General features: G+C 39.3%; 1 protein-coding gene across 2 annotated transcripts in view; it reads left to right on the top strand.

Moving 5' to 3' along the window:
• Positions 1–17,511, top strand: part of LOC142397967 (C-terminal-binding protein 1) — a 34,652-nt gene that overhangs the window by 1,818 nt on the left and 15,323 nt on the right. Inside the window, exon 1 of one of the 2 annotated variants that reach the window (XM_075481825.1) lies at positions 10,803–11,013. The exons of the other annotated variant lie outside the window; for it this stretch is intronic. Coding sequence (XP_075337940.1) covers positions 10,974–11,013 — 40 coding nt within the window. The 5' untranslated portion in view covers positions 10,803–10,973. Of the gene's footprint in view, positions 1–10,802; positions 11,014–17,511 lie in introns of those variants that run through there. 2 annotated transcript variants of the gene reach the window in all.

The raw sequence follows: 17,511 nt of genomic DNA, 5'->3' as shown, positions 1-17,511 counted from the left end.
GTTTGTTAGCTTAAGGTTATGTTAAAATCTTGATTTTTGTCTTGGAATTTAGTTTCCTCATTTGACCTCTTTTAAGGGCCCTGTAAACTATTGTTTAAAGTTTTGTTATTTTTTGGGAATAAACCCCTTCTTTTTTGAAAATCATTTCTGTGTCCTCATGTTTGACCGGCTCGGTCCCTCACAGTACTATATATTATGAAATCTCCATAGTTGTTGCAATTTTACATTGAGAAAATTAAACTTTTTGCCAACACTGAATTTACAGAGAGATCCTCCTCATTTTTACTTCTCAAAGACTTGGCGTTTCTCTGGATGCTCTTTTTATGTCCAGTCGTGTTTACTGACACGTATTTGATTAACTTAATTAGTTATGAGGTGTTCCAGTAAGTGTGTTGTCAGGCATTAAAGTCAAAATAAGCTGTTACTTTTCAAAAAACAAATATAGGGTACAGAAAATGGATGGATAGCGTCCAAACTTTTTTGGAAAACAAGCTGGATATGAAGGACTTGATGAGCAATCCAGAAATTAAAAGTAGCTGTTGTTTCAAAACCTGTGAACATCAACGGCAAAAGGTTTAATCAGAAGCATCAAAATTCACTTTGAGATATTTCTGTAATCAAATAAGTGATTGCATCAAACAAACAGTGACCTAATCTGCCCGTACATTGAATTGTGTTGAATGATTCTCCTCAGTTAGATGCATTTGATCATCCGTATCATGCAGAGGTGATTTCAGCCCAGTTTGACTTATTCTATTTACATACAGTAAACATCAAATCAAACTTCAGGTTCAAGATTTCAACCACAAATAAATGACAGAGCAGATAAAAGCGGCTTGTGATGCTAAAACAGGTTATTCGACTGGTTATCTGACCAAAAAATTTGGTTAATGTTTCAAAACAGAAAGGACATTTTCTAGAAAAACATTATAAATCAGATTACACTTTAGAGTCCTATTTTCATCCAAGGGAACTTCTTCCATTCAAACATTAAATCTTCAGTCAAAATCAATCAAATGATTTATATCAGAATCAGCCGTTACATCCAGATTCCTCAGTAGTGTCCATTCATTCAGAATTCAATCTGGGATTTTAGGGACATTCACCTAAGATAAAAGCTATGTAGAAAATAAATGATGAAATTCATCCATCCATCCATTTTCTATACCTGTTTAATCCAACGGTCAGGTTGCAGGGGAGCTGGAGCCTTTCCAAGCAGTCATCGGGCGAGAGGTGGGGTACACACTGGACAGGTCGCTAGTCCATCACAGGGCCACACAACCACACACACATTTTAGAGACACCAATTAACCTAACATTCATGTTTTTGGACAGTGGGAGGAAGCCAGAGTACACAGAGAGAACCCACACGGGGAGAACATGCAAACTCCACACAGAAAAGCCCCAGCTGGGAGTTGAACCTGGAACCCTCTCGCTGTGAGGCGATGGTGCTAACTGCTAACCACCATGCAGCCCCTGATGAAATTCAATTCAATAAAAAGTGATAACCCCTATAATGAGGCATGTTTAGCAATAACCTTTGAATGCTTTATATTATATAACAGCCAACAAATACAGAAGTAGTGACTCTCCTGCAGTCTTCATGGCCACATTTATCTTTCTCTTAGCTGCTGTCAACATATTGCTATTGGCCACCATCCAGTACCAGGTTGTGTTGATTGGCTGGAACCAACTGTGGTCACGTACAACTGGCCCATTATCTGCTGCACGCCACATACCCCCCTCACACACACACACACACACACGCACACACACACACACGCACACACACACACGCACACGCACACGGCTTTGGAACAAAGTGCAACAGTGGACCCAGACAGGAAGGTGATGCAAGGTTTGTCATATTTTTTGGCTCCATATCGAGTACTTCCTGTATGTAATCTGTGTGTCAATGTGTGTGTGTGGCTGTGTTTACGCCTTGCTTCTACAGTGTGTTAAAGATCTGATGAGATTGCTCAGTGCAAAGACAAATAGGGGGGGGATAACTTTGTGTGTTTATAGTAGTTAATTTATTTAAGTGTGTACAGTGTTTGCCTTCAGTTCATGAAATTTCTAGAGAAACTGGTATAAATGCTTCTCTAAAGATGGATTTTGACCAGATGCTTTTTGAATTTTGGTGCAAATAAACTAGAAATAAGTCATTGGACCTCAATTCTGACCATCACTTGTAAAAAAAAATGAAAGATTTGGAAAAATACCAACCCATGATCAGGAAATTAGGGTCGTAAAGCTGAACTGGGGCTCTTTTTGTGTCTCAAAACATATTTCATCATATTTTACGTGACAAATTGGAAAATCTTAACTCCACCTTTGTAGCACTTTTCTCATTTGAAGACTTTGCCAACAGTGCAAAAGTTTCTCAATAGAAATAGCAGACAGATGCAATCAAAAGTTGAACTAATCTGAGTTTATTACTTTCAGTATTCAATCTTTGCAATTCTCTTATATTAGAGATTAAATGGTAAGCAGATTTAGTGAATGATTAAAAGAAAAAAAAGGATAATTAAAAATACTGTCAAGCACAAAATAATTTATACTCATGCAAACTTTGTTTGCTATTTAATTTCAACTTGACTAGTAAGGCTTCTCTTGCTGTATGTTACATAAGCATGTGACAGTTTATTTGAACAGCTTTTACCTCATTTTTATTAAAATGTATCTGTCATTGCAGCAATCGAGCCTTTCTTCTGATTGCAAACACATTTTTTCTGCTGAAACAATCTCAATCTTCAGACCAAACAGTTTTAGGAGCTTGCTGAGGTCATAGTGGAGCCTTACCACCAAGAATATAAAGGTAGTATGCCTTTAAGAAACAAAAGAGATAAGCATAGAGATGGCAGGCATCCTTCAAACAATGTGGTTCATAGTTAGCATCCCAACTCAAAATCCAGAGGAACATCCCAACTGAATTTATCACTTTTAATTCGATGAGCTAAACTGGCAAACATAACCTCATTCCAGTATTTCAAATGTGAGGAATTGCTACCTTATTTGTTTGATAGTAAACTGAATCTTTGAGTTTTGTAATGTTTGTCAGAAAAGTGAAAACAACACTTTGTGGGTTAGACAGGAATTCCAAAATTCCTAAATTCAGATCTGGATCTGGATCCAAGAATCTGACCACTTGTAAGATTTTTTACAGTGATTAAATGCAAAGCCTTTTACAATCCAGTCACCACAGCAGGTCCAATCAACGCCAGAGGCAATCAAAATAAAAATCCAAACTTGGAGGCAATTTACCCAAAAAGCCTCCTGTTAATCCACCTATTAATATTTTCTGTCTTTTGTCACTGATAAGGCTCCTGACAAAACTTTTATCTCAATAAAACTGTTTCTTTAATATATTCCTGCAGACTACAAAAACTCCTGGAGGGTGTCTGGACAAATCTTAACAAGGACAAGCTTAGACATCAGGCTGTGACCTGATTATGTTTTCTAAGAGGTCACAACCACAGTCATCTACAAGCATCTGGTTACAAATAAATTTGGATGGGTGTAGATTATATTTTTGGTGTGTGTGTAACTCAGTCACACTAACACTTAGAGTGAGTTTAGAGTGTAGCTTTTAAAGAAACCATAATCAGCCTTTATTCCATGCAGTTGCAGAATATTTACTTTGAGTATGCTATGAACAGGCATTTGAAGCAAATGTTTGCTGAATGGGAAATGGTTAAGCCAGCATCCATTATTCTAAGACTGTTTCTTTTTTCCCTTATTTTTTTTGAAGAGGCAGACAGCAAAAAAGGGCCATAAAAAAACCAGTTTGTTTTTATGTGGTATATTCATCACACCAGTCACCATGAACAGTTCTGCATGCTTTACTTCTTTCCTACTTCACTCTTATCCCTCCGTTCAGCTCTTCTGTTCTCCTCATCGACCCCTCCTTCGGCTATCTGCTCATCTCTCCTGTTGCTGCCACCTATTCTACCTCCTTTCCCCCTTTTATCCCCCCTTCCTTCCACACGCCTCACGCCTGCAGGAAACATCTCCGCCTACAGTAGATAAGACAGTGACGTCCTTTCTCCTCTGTAATGACACCAACAATGTTCTGCAGTTTACTGTGAGCATCCACAAATTCAATATATGCCAGCATGTTTATGTTTGCTGCCTTTGTGATGGCTGTGTTTGTAGCACCAGCATATTTAGTTGTGTGTGTGTTGCAAACACACCTGTTTGCAGCAGCATTATTTCACATCATGTGTATCTGCATTTCAGTGTGTATCACAAAACATTTGTTTTGCCTGCAACTGCTTGTGGGAGAGTGATTGTATTGTGCTTGAACTGCTGTGCACGTGCAGACGTGTATCGTTGTAATTACTTGTGTGTGCGCGTGTGGGTGATAGCTCCAGGTCTAGTTGGCTGTCAGTCTTGATAAGTCCAGCGGTTGGGAGGCATTGGTCGGTGCTGCTGCTTGTCTGGCCTCTGCGAAGTGGATCTGCTGAGAAGGAGTAGAGCCATTAGACACGCTGCAGTGACTACAGAGAGAAGAGAAAGAGTGTGGGAGGGGGCGGATGGAGATGTATGACGAGAGAGCCTGAGATGGATAAAGAGAGTGAAAGAGATGCGGGAATGAGGAGAGGGGGTGAGGTTGGGTGGGGTTGATGGTGTGTGAACAAGACTGAGGGAGGAATGGGGAGGGAGAGCAGACAGAGAGCGAGATGGTAAGTTAAAAGAGTTGCAGGTAAAGACAGAAGGGAGGAGGCAAAGGGGAGGTGACAACAGATGAGGGGTGAGGTAGAGAATATGTGGAGGAGTGATGAAGAAGAGCAAAAAACGGTGTGTCGGGAGTGATAAGCAGAGGACAGGGTGTAACTGCTCAATATTCGCCCTCACTTCAAATGCTTGTAATTATCAAGGCCCAGGCTGAAGACAACAAAGACTGAAGTGTGAAATTAGATAAACACATCTCTCCCTCAGACCTCTTTTCCTGTGGTGTTAAAACAGTCCAGATGCTGCGTCTCTAAACTGCCTTCTCTCTCTTCCCTCATTTAGTGCCAAACATGTTCCATGTTTCCTCTATCTCCCAGGAACATTTGGCTCCTGGGCGAGTTCGAGTGGAGTCGCCTTTGTCTTGAAAAATGTGTCTGTACCGTCCCACAAATCTGACACCAGGTTGTCAGTTTGAATTTGGTCAAAGAACCAAAGCACCTGTAACGCATAACTTTTAGTATTTGCAGCTTGAACGGTCATAAATAATGCTTTAGGATGGGTTTCTGTGTATTATTATCCGCATATCATGTGGTGACAGGTTTAGTATGACAGAGATATTTATCAGTTAAGAGCCTATCACTGTAGCTACTGAACAGGCAAAGATATATTATTTGATGTAATGTGGTTACTGAAGCAAGATTAACCTGCTTAAACCTGCTTTAGTGCTTCTTATTCACACTTCCAAGGGGTTTATATGCAATGAAAATTTCAATATATCACCCCATACAAATCTCCAAATCCCATAGCAAATTAATAAAAGTAGGGCTGCACGGTGGTGTGGTGGTTAGCACCGTCACCTCACAGCAAGAAGGTTCTTGGTTCAACTCCTGGCTGGGGCCTTTCTGTGTGGAGTTTGCATGTTCTCTCTGTGTGGGTTCTCTCCAGGTTCTCCGGCTTCCTCCCACTGTCCAAAAACATGCCTGTTAGTTTAATTGGTGTCTCTAAAATTGTCTTTAGGAGTGAGTGTGGTTGTTTGTCTTAAACATGATCTTTTTGGACTGGCTGTTGTGCAGAGGTGAAAAAAAAGATCTTCAAATGATAAAACTAAGGGGAGGCTCAAGTCTGTTCATGCTTTACAATACCTAATAAATAGAATCAACAGTTATTAGTCATTTGTCAGTGTGTAAAAAAGTGTAGAATTAATGCTGTGGGCAGGAATGACCCCCTGGAATGTATTTTGCTATAGCAGAGCTGAAGAAGCCTCTGACTGAACACACTGTGTTTGATCACTGTTTTATGTAAAGGAAGAGCTGTGTTTCCTATCATGTTGAGCAGCGTCAACTCTTGGTGCGGTAGTTAGTGCTGTCACCTCATGGCAAGAAGGACCCCCCCCCCCACACACACACACACACACACACACAAAAAAGAAATTTCAATTGTTCTTTAAGGCTTTTGAGAAAAGAATGAGACTGTCATCATTTCTCCGTCTGCTGTAAACACTGTTAGGCAAAGACATCACGAGTCAGGTGCTGTATGTTAACAAGCCTTTCTCCCCATTTCTGTGGTCTAGGTGCACCCATTATCATTTAAAGTTACGGGGGAAAAAGACTATTTTTGTCTGTGTCACAATCGTATTTAAGTGGCACCAATTCAGGATACAACAAGAGTGCTCATGCAAGCGTGTCTTAAGGGAATGCCTTTACATGCAAACAGCTGGAAAAACCTGCCAGCACATGCCTCTCAGATAGAAAATGTTGTGAACTTACCTTACAGAGCTACAACCATTCCCAGACAGTAAAAGGCATGCTTACTTTGTTGCATGACCCAAATGTTCATTTAAACTTACCATTTTTGGTATCCAAGTTGCAGTTTCCAACAGAGAAGGATATTTGAATAACATGCGGATACAGAAAATTAAGGAGAATTCTGCCTGAAAAAAGCAGTCTTGTAAGTTGCTTTGGATTAAAAATAAAAACATCAGCTAAATGAATGTAGTACAGACAACTTAGTGTTAAGATTGAGGATCCGCACTTGATGGAAAAAGCAGGAATCACAAAGAGGCAAATAGCAAGTTTTGCACACCTCATGGGAGATTATTAGCCTATGCCTAAAGGAGGCATTAGGCCAATAATACTCTTGCTTTTTAACAACAAGCTCATTTAGGCAACCTGAGCTGAGTTGTATGTAATTCTTCATTTATAAGGACATATAAAAATGACACCCTGGTCTACATCTATTGAGTATAAACCCGTATACACCAAACCAACGTGAAGCACTAAACAGTAAACGGTCCCTGCTGTGTCTCCTCGTGCTGCCAGTGTTTCGGCAAAAAAATACCACCTGAACACAGTTCAAAGACCACATCCAACTGCCAGCTGGGTTGTAAAATCCACACCTGAGCAAGAGGCCATATCTCTGAAGTGCAGAAGGGTGCGGTCTATGTACATTAATCCACAGAAAAAACTGTTAGACTGTGTAGATTGAAAACAAACAAAGCAGTGTTTGCCTTCTGAGCTGGTCGCTAAAAATGACGCTTATCAGTTGACGCTCAGTTCTGTCACCGTGGAGTGCCATGTTGATGTGAAAAGTGTTGCTTGTTTTGCAGAGACAAAGTTGACAATGAGAGGAGCCTGTGTTTGACATATTGAGCCGGTTGTTTGCTTTCTGTCATCACTTCTGCTGCCCTTCTTGTGCATTTGTTTAAAACGCTGAAAAGTCAGTCTGAAAAATCACTCTTACTAAGGGGCCCAAAACCGTTTTACAATGTTGAATTTCAGCCAATTCAATATGTTGACCTTCAACAATGCTCCCGACAGCCGAATATTTTCTGGTGTATAAGGACGTTTATGACAGAAACTAACAACAGGAAGCAAAGAACTACAATTCCTTGTATAGTCTTGTTCCACAGTCTAAATAAGGCAAAAAAGCAGGGAACATGGTGCTTATTCTCTTTATGAGATGAAGAGTTATCGTAAAGCTAAAAGTTGCCTTTGTTACATAGTTTAAGGGTAACCCTGCAGAGAGGTGGCAAATGTATCATAAAGGTCCACTGTGAGCCTGTCAGTGGTGTTGGAAACAACAGTTTCTCTAACCCTCTGCCTCTTTTTGGAGTTGAACAACTCACCCACTGGCTGTTGGTGACATTTACCAATAGTGAGGATGTGATGTAACTATCATTACTGTTAAACTAGGTTAGGCCCTGGCGGTTGGGAGGGTGTCCAAGCACGCTTATATCACTTTGATTATCATGTGGGCATGTGTGTATGGTGAAGCTGTAACATCATCACTGCAGAAACAAAGAGCCTGGTTAGGTACTGCGCTGCAGATGCTAATCAGACCAAAGCATTGAGGTGGAAAGTTTGATTGAATAATGTGATTACATCCTGAAACCCAAGAGGAAAAAAAGCATCTGAATAAAAACAAAAATCCATTGCCTGGAAAAAAAACCCATACACATCAAGAGTACAATTACATGACAACACAGTCAAAAAGACACTGTTCTGTTAGCAGATCATAGAGGAAATGATCCTGTTTATAAATGTTAGTGCTTTAGTGATCGTGTTCTTCATTTATCGGTTAATATTTATATGAATGATCAGATGAGAATAACACAACAATGAACTCTCAAATCAAAATGAGAAAGTAATATCTTCTTTCAACGTCAAAATTATGAAAAGTCACCACAAGCTCAGGAAATTAGACCTTTATGAAATAAAACTGTGCAACGAGTTGTTATGGAAAAAAGAAAAAAACATCGAGCTGATCCAGCTCTGAACAGTCCTAAAATCTTACAATCATACAAAGAGAAATGGCTGGGTAAACAAATGAAGAAAAGCTATTATAAAAGCAAGATTCTTTGCCATTTGTTTATTTTATGAAGGCAATTTTTTTACTAAGCCTCTGGTTTCAAGTTATTTTTAGGTTGGTTTCAAATCCTTTACACATACTCCAATAAACAACCATTTACATATCTTAAAATGATAAAATCCATCCTGTTGTCGGCAGAGTTCTGGTGTAAAACGTTTCTGTTTCCGTGTTATTACAGAATTAAGCTGCAGTTTCCTTCAGTCTGCAGATTTGACCCCTGTTGATGGATGCTAATGTAAAGAAAAAAGAAAAAAACACATCACTCTGCAATATGACCTGTCAGAATATTTATAATTGTATTACCTCTCAATAATCTAATCATTAACTAAGTTTAAGGGTATTTATAATATAACATTAATTCTGTAAATATTCACATCAAACATACAGAGTCTGAAAAGTGTATCTTAATTTCATGTGACTAAATAATTTACCCCCATCTTTTCATCCTCGTTCCCAAAGTTTAGTCTTAAAAATCTGTTCTTCGCAGAAATTTAACATCCGTGGCAGGTCAGAAGTTTTTTCTCATCTGTTTTTCAGAGCAACATCGTGCTAACGGCTTACTTTCCACACTAATAAGTTGGAGGCTGCTGTAGCTATGCAAATGTCTGACTGATTTTAAGTTGGTCTCCAGCAGGGGATGAACAGCGATTTGTCATGTGACATGACACTATGGTGTCACAGACAAACATGGGTGACACAGGTGCACAGACAAAATATAGCATTTCAATACACTGGCCTACATTAAAGAGGAAAATAACTTATAAATCATAGTATCTGCTCTGAATGTGGCACAGCACAAAGCTACCATCTGAAATTAAATTAAGTAGCCTTGTATCTTGTTAAACAGCATTTAGTAAAAATTGACAAACAGCCGTTGCGTAACTTTTTTAAAGAAACATTTGACTTATTCTTAAACTGTGCTCAACTAAAGGCAATTTTGTGGAACTGAGTGACAACATGAAAGAATGACTGCCAAGTTTTCCGCCTGGTTACCAATCTTCTGTGTCCTCTTCCATCTTTGTCGAGGCAAACAATTTACTATAATGGATTCACATAATGGACAACACTACACACCCTCTACACAACATACCGATTAAACAATGCAGTCTCTTCAAAGTGCCCGCATCTCCACCACAATAACCATACATAATGACATTCTACAATGACCTTTTGTTCTAATAGATAATTAAACAATCAGATTTTTCCTTTGGAGGTTAATAAAGTATTATTCAATTGACTAATTGGCAATCAAATGTGAAGTCAATTCTTCTTTTTGGGGGCACAAGTGGGCTTTATTTGACAGCAGGTAGGCAGGAAAGCATGCAGAGAGAGTGTGGGCAAGACATGCAGCAAAGGCCGGCTGCTTCAAGGAAATATTGCCTCTGTACACAAGGCGTCTGCTGTCACAGTTGAGCTACAAGGCACTCCAATTCTAATTTTCTAAAAAAATGTTTATCTACTTTTGCTGTGCTGAGTTTCTACATTGGCTTGTTTATCAATATAGTCTTTCAAAAATCTCTGTTTTTGCTCATGAGAGGAAGTATTCTACCTTATTTTAAGCTAGAAATATGAATTCTCACTGTCAGCAATTCAAATAAATTAATTTTAAATGATGAATATCCTCAAAGAAATCTGTGGGTCTGTAAATTCACTCACAGGTGATACATGGGTCTTTTGACTGTGGCTGGAAAAACATTATCCTAGAAAATGAGATCAAAAGAAAGCTTATTGAGTAAAATAACTATAAATTTGGGGTTTATTATTATTAGTTAAAGGCACAAACTGATTTAGATACAGTTTTATCGTCTTTACAGTTATTTTCCTGTTATCTGAAGGAACTAGTTTTTCCTCTTAGAGCCTTGTAATTGCATAACTCTTCTTTTTTGTCCCTCCCTGTCGTCTTTCAGGAAACAAAAGATTAATTTTGGCCCGCGTTAGCTCCTCCCCATTCCTGTTCTTTCACACACTCTTTCACACACATGCTCTCTGTGCGCCGACTTCCCACAACATCTCTTTTACTCTCTGTTGCCCTCTCGTTCCCATAAATGCACACAAGTTCCTGCGTTCTCTGCATGTGCATGTTTTATTTTTTTGGGTGACAGACACAGATCGAGGAAACGGAAAGAAAGAGAGAATTTGTGTAATAGAAAGTGAGAAAGGAAGGGGAGGGAGGAAGCTAGAGAGGCAGGAGGGAAGGAGGGAGGGAGGGGTAAGATAGAGAGAGAGCAGGCGAGTGAAGGCGACGGAAGGGAGGGGAGTGAGAGAAAAGAGGGGGAGCACATGTGTATGCTTGTCACTAAGGGGCTGGGAGAAGGACTAAGGGAAACGAGGTAGCTGGCCACAGCCGCCATATGCTGACTGGATTCCTGTTCATGTCTGCTGTGTGAAGACTGTAGGTTTCTGTTGTGTGCTGGCTGGCTGGGGAACACACCATGGGAAGCTCACATCTCCTCAACAAAGGCATGCCTCTAGGTAAACAGCTAGCTCACTGCTTTTATGTGTGTCTATGTGTGTGAGTGGAAGAGTGTGTGTGTGTGTGTATGTGTGTGTACTAATATCTGTGAACTCAGTGTACATTATTCTACCTTCATTCTCCCCTCCCCCTTCCTCTCCCTTTTTCCGTCTCCTCCTCCTCCTCTTAATTCTTTCTCACACTATTATCTTTTTTTTTTTTTTTTTTTTTTTTTTTTAAAATCGCTCAGCCTCTCGTCACACAGAAACCGTTAGCCTTTTCTCTGAAGCTCTCAGTGTGTGTTTGTGAGTGTGTGTGTGAAGAGAAAATCTCTGCTATTGAAAGGCTGCTTGAGCACCTCCATTTGTGGCGACAGAAATAGATCTCTCTCCTTCGAGGGCTAGCAAGGACATGACATATATTTCCCTTTCATTGTGTTTCTTTCATGTACAGTGGTTCCCAGAAGTACACACACAGACACACACACACACACACAATTTATGTGCATTCACACACGCATGCACATAAAAGAAACTCAACTGAGAACACATGTTCAAGTATAAAGATGGACACATAGAGGCACATTTGCTCACAGGTGATAGATACACCTTGTGATTGTGGCTGTTAAAGACTATTCTAGAAAATGGGATCAAGGTAGGGCTGCTTGGAACGAGAAAACGGTGGCGGTGGGGGTCGGGTGGGAAGCAGTAGGAGGAAGGTGTGTGAGGATAAATGATTATCCACCCAAAAAGCCGAATCGTTTTATCTGTGGTCACTTAAATCTACATTTGTGAGGCAATTCCTCCCAACAGATACCTCAGATTTGAATATGTGATGTCATCAACAGGCTGCAGGCTCTATCGCTTGATGACATCAAAGAGTTGCACTTCTGATCTTTTATACCCCCCTCCTTTCTTGCTTTGGGGGAAATCTTCTCCACATGAACAGCTTGTGAGACCAAGGTCACGGGAATGAAGACTAATGAATAATAATTATGGTACAAGAAGGTTTCTGCTTTTAAGATGCTTTTGGAAAAAAAAATTGTGCAAGTCAATAATGGTAACAGTAGTGTTCTGGTCATCTGAATTGTTGGCGAGGATCGCTTTATGGTGATATAATTAGTTGTTATTCCTGATGATATCGTGACTGTCTAATAGAGGTCTTGATTCATGTTTTGAAAGAGAGGCAGGGGTCTTCTGATCTGTGTGCTGGGTCATGTCTGATCTCACTATAAAGGCCCAGATCAGCCACACACACAGATGTCCGTATCCTCCTGAATACACAGGAAAATCAGATTTGCATCATAAAATACTGAAATCTAATCTTGTTTATTTGAAGAGCAATGTGTTTGGTGGATTTCACAAAATGACCTTTATAGCACAGCAACAAGACAGAGAACAGTGTGGTTGTACTTAATTGCTCCAGGCTGTTTCCCTCCAGGATGCTCATGTTGACACTTTATTATATCAAAGGACCAGATTTAAGGAATATGGTAACATGCTGTCAACACTGTTAATTACTATTACAATGTCAGTGCAGATCTCATAACTGAATACAGTTATAAAAATATATTATGCACATTGGATTTTTATACTGTAAATTGGGGGAGGTATAAATTCACAGCACTTTGAGTTGTATAAATTGTAAATTAAAAAGAAAATGCTGTTGGACTAACAACTACAAAAAAGAAGGCCTGGTGTACTGTGTGTAATGCAGATTAGAAAATGCTTGAGCTTAAAAGGGCAGCAATGATGACAGGCCTATAGGCCAATATCTGAATAACTGATCATTATTAGATGTGACCGCTGTATCCTCAATACATGTAAATAAATAATAATAAAAAATTAAAGCTATTCAGACATGCTTCTTAAAAAGGTAAACGCTTGTTGGTCTAGACAGGTGGCTAAATGACAACAGCATGATGTATCAAAAAAAGAAATAACAGGTCTACAAGGTAAAATCCAAAACCAACAATCAAGTAAGGTATCATTTCAGTGTGGGGATTCCAGCAAAGCACTGATTACCTGACTCCATGCTTTGTTGTTATCAATTTATATGTTATAAACATAGTCGTGTCAGTCGGTTAAACCTGCAGATGAGATGATTATTCAGCTGGAAGCTGTTACAGCTTTTTTCACAGCAAATAAAATGAGTTTTTTTTTGTTGTTCTCTCTAGAATTGAGCAAACTAACTAGCTACCTGGCTCTGGATCTTTATAGATGGCAGTCCCAACACTAGTTGGTCTCGATGACGCAGACCCCAAATCTCAACAAAAGCGGTTCTTTGCTCTGGTCAAGCAAGAGGCTTGAAAGAAAAAAAATGGTTTTAAGTTGTGCTCTGGCTTCGAACCAATACTGGAACTTGCTTTGCTGGAAAAAAATGCTTTGGAGAACCCTTAATCTAAATAAAATGAATGCTTCACAGGCTTAATAATCCATTAAGAGGGCACATTTACTCAAGAGTATCTAAACAGACCCCAATCCAATTGAAACTTCAAAGTGATTGTGACTTTATTTCTGCATATTAAAAGTTAATTCAATAGAGCAGGCTGGCCATCATGCTATAATCCAGTTACAGCTTGTATATAAATGTAGAATTTCCTGTGGTGCAAGTATTGTTTAAGCCTGTTTATGGTTTATGGCAGTTGCATATAAGCAGTGCTTACTGGTGTTGACATCCACTGCAGTCTGGACACAGAATGATGAAAAGTAATTCACTTTGCTTTTCAGCACTGTTGTTAAATTAGCTTCTTCCAAAGACACATACAGATTGGAAGTATTTTATTTCACAGTGAAAAACTGTTGCAATGCTATACCTTTTTCTTTTATCCTTGAGTTGGGGATGCTTCTGTGCCACAGCTTTATTGATCTATTGAGCTACAGTCTAGCTTAGTAGATCAATAAGCTGCTAAACCTATGCAGTATTTTTTTCTGTAGGGCCGGAAATTATGCTTTCAAACCATTACTTATCTCGATATGCTTCCTATTTCTACACAGTGCTGAGTTCAAAGATATTCAGCCACTTTAAGTCTAAATTAGAGGCCAGAACTATCCTGATGCCAAATGTTGTTGTCGGATTTGCCGTTGCTGTCTGTTGTAATGGGAACAAAAAGCTGACAAACCTGAAGAGCCTCGCTGACGCTATCTGCAAATGTTTGTGTGCAGGATTATATGCATGCGTGTGTGTGAAAGAGACCTGCATGGTGATCGTGTAAGCACTTGTAAATATCAAATATATCACTGCAGAGCAGTTGTGTCAACCACCATGGACTGGTGTGCTGAGTACGCACCTGTATGTCTGTGTATGTGGGTGGGGTAGATGGAGGAAGGAGTGGTGGTGGGGGATGTTTCTGTCTTCTTTCTCCTCTGAACTGAGCTGTGTGCAGGGAGGAATGGAGGGAAAAGGGAAAAGGATAAGAGACAGCAAACACGTCAAGCTTTGCACCTGAAAATTCTGACATTTTTATGCACAAATACAATCATGTCAAATGCTTTTATGTTTTAATGTCTTTTTTTAATTTCCTTTTTCTTTCAACTGCAAGAGAGAGGGACACGACAGGAGAAAAGCGGAAATGGAAAGGGAGATAAAGAAAGCCTGAGGAAGCCAAACTGAAATGAGAAATGGTTATCTAAAAACGAGGCAGCAGTAGATGAGAGGGTGGTGATATCAACACTGAGGGGGTGAAAGATGAGTATACAGGAGCTTTTAAACCGCACCATGTCGCTGCATGCCACAAGAGCCAATAACATTATATATCAGGCTTGCAATGGTTGTTTCCTACGATCGGAGACGGCTGACTGATCACAGGTGTCAACCTCGCTTTTCGTCTCTTCCCTGCACAGTCAAACATATAAACACTGCAACTTGAATGTAAATGTGACAACTGCTGGGGCTCACTTTCAGTTCAGATGGAAAAGACACTGAAAAGAGAATGAAACATGAGAGGTTTTTCGAACTTCAAAATATAATCAAAATATGCTGCCACATATCATAATAAACACCAATGAAAGTCTCCAATTCTCTGGGTGACGTCATAAAACTACTCTGATTTATCAACATAAGGTGCTTCTCAAAGCACCTTCTCAGGACAGGAGTCCTTCTTTGTGCCGGGAAAACACTCAACAGAATAGTGTGAATAAGTGGGCACAGAACTCCATCAACAGAACTTTTTAACAGCTTCGGTTATGTGTTACGTGAATAACGTGACTTGGTATTTAGCTTGTTCTGACAATGTCTTCTTCTGGCAGTCCAAATAAATAAAAATATAATTTGTACAGCACTTAACAATGTTAAAAAGCACTTTACAAGAAGCAATACGCTGAGTTAGGTTGGATGAATGTTCACATAAAAACGGTTTAAAAAAGCTATGATAAATATTTTATATATAAGTATTTTTTGGGGCTTTTTGTGCCTTTATTGGATAGGACAGAGGAGAGAGACAGGAAGCAGGGGGCAGAGAGAGGGGGAACAACATGCAGCTAAGGGCCGTCCGATGCGGGACTTAAACCGGGGCCAGCTGCAGCGAGGACTATAGCCTCTTGTACATGGGGCGCCTGGTCAACCCACTACGCCACGGACCACCCCACAATCTATGATATATTCATGTCAGATATTGCCAAAAGCTTTCTCAAAAAAGAAAAGGAGGGATGTGAAGGTAGCTACTGACTTGATGAGCCTGACTTCAGAGAGCAAAAAGTTCCTTAAGATGGGGGCACTGATGTTAAAGGCCCGATATCCATTTGTCACAAACTGTGATCTGGGAGAAGTTAGAAGGACAGTGACTGTGGATCTAAATGGAACATACCAGGCCAATAAGATGTGAGCAATAAGATAAGAAATCAATATGAAACTAACAGAGAGATAGTGCGGGGAGGCAAGCACAGGGATGATGTGTTCCTGCTATTTTTGTCACAGTTAGAAGTCTAAATGCAACATTTTTAATCAAATGGAGATGAAATAGAGCTTATAGCAGAATATAGTGAATTATTGAAGTCATGGCAAGAATCAGAAGTTGAAAAATATTACTTGTTTTTTTTTTTAAATTGTCTTAAAGGGGAACTCCGGTATTTTCAACATTAAGCCTCTTTTCTGAGACATCTGCAATGTTTTAGAACCCCTCTCACCGCTTTTTTGATGTTTACTGCTGTCTCCGGTATTTGCCTAATTTTGATTCATCTCAACCTGCTTCAGAATGGCAAGTCATATGCATGTCTTAAAAGGTCCGCAAAAGCACCATAAACGTCCGTTTTCAAAATAATCAACTCACCGGAGTGGTTACTGGTGTGCACTGATAATCCATATCAAATTTCGTGGCGAAAAATTGCTTCTGTCGTGTTTTATTTGACATTTTGTCCAGGATGTTCGTTGATATTACTCCGCCACCGCTAAGAAAATAGTGCGAGCATGAACGAGCTGCCAAATAAAACACGACAGAAGCAACTTTTCGCAACGAAATTTGATATGGATTACCAGTGCACACCAGTAACCACTCCGGTGAGTTGATTATTTTGAAAACGGACGTTTATTGTGCTTTTACGGACCTTTCTAGACATGCGCATGACTTGCCATTCTGAAGCAGGTTGAGATGAATCAAAATTAGGCAAATACCGGAGACAGCAGTAAACATCAAAAAAGCGGTGAGGGGGGTTCTAAAACATTGCAGACGACTCAGAAAAGAGGCTTAATGTTGAAAATACCAGAGTTCCCCTTTAAGATGAGGAAAACAAAACTAAACAAGCTTCTAAACTAAGGTTAGAATCAAATATTACTACCAGATTCTTATCACCCTGGATGATACTATTTGCATTCATTAAATTAAAAGAAATTTATGGCCCACCAGGATCTAAAGTCTTAAAGACAAGCTATGAGATTCCCAACGCTGCCGGTTTTATTGGCATGTACAACTGAGAGTCATCAGTGTAAAAGTGGTAATATGGTTTGGAATAAGTTGACTAAGTGGTAGCATGTAAATAGAGAAGAGAAGGGGGCCAAGGACTGAGCCTTGTGGTAGGCCACAAGTCAGCAGAGCCTTTTGAGAGTTTAAGCTATTCAGAGTGACCAAAGAGGTGCGGTTTTTATATATATATATATATATATATATATATATATATATGTATATATATATATATATATATATATATATATATATATATATATATATATATATATACATATATATATATATATATATATATATAATAAGCTAAGTGCCACATTCTTAATTTCACATTCCAGGAGGATATTGTGTTTGACAATATCAAAGGAGGCATTTAAGTGTAAAATAACTAAATTTGAGCAGTTTCCTGTGTCTCCACTCAGCAGTAGTAGCAGCATTATTGGTCACCTTAACCAGTGCTGTCTCTGTGTACGATGTTAAAAACGCTGTTACCATTCAAAATTATATTAAACTGTAGAGAGATTACTTTCTACAGATCATTAGATAAAAACAGTTTGAAGACCGGTCTGTAGTCACCTAAATGTAAGGGGTCCAAATTAGGTTTCTTTAGCAATGAATAAAG

Source organism: Odontesthes bonariensis, chromosome 13, assembly GCF_027942865.1.
Source record: "Odontesthes bonariensis isolate fOdoBon6 chromosome 13, fOdoBon6.hap1, whole genome shotgun sequence".
In the NCBI taxonomy this organism is placed as follows: Eukaryota; Metazoa; Chordata; class Actinopteri; order Atheriniformes; family Atherinopsidae; genus Odontesthes; species Odontesthes bonariensis.
Note: the sequence above shows the minus strand (reverse complement) of the source record. Positions and strands in the feature narration are given on the sequence as shown.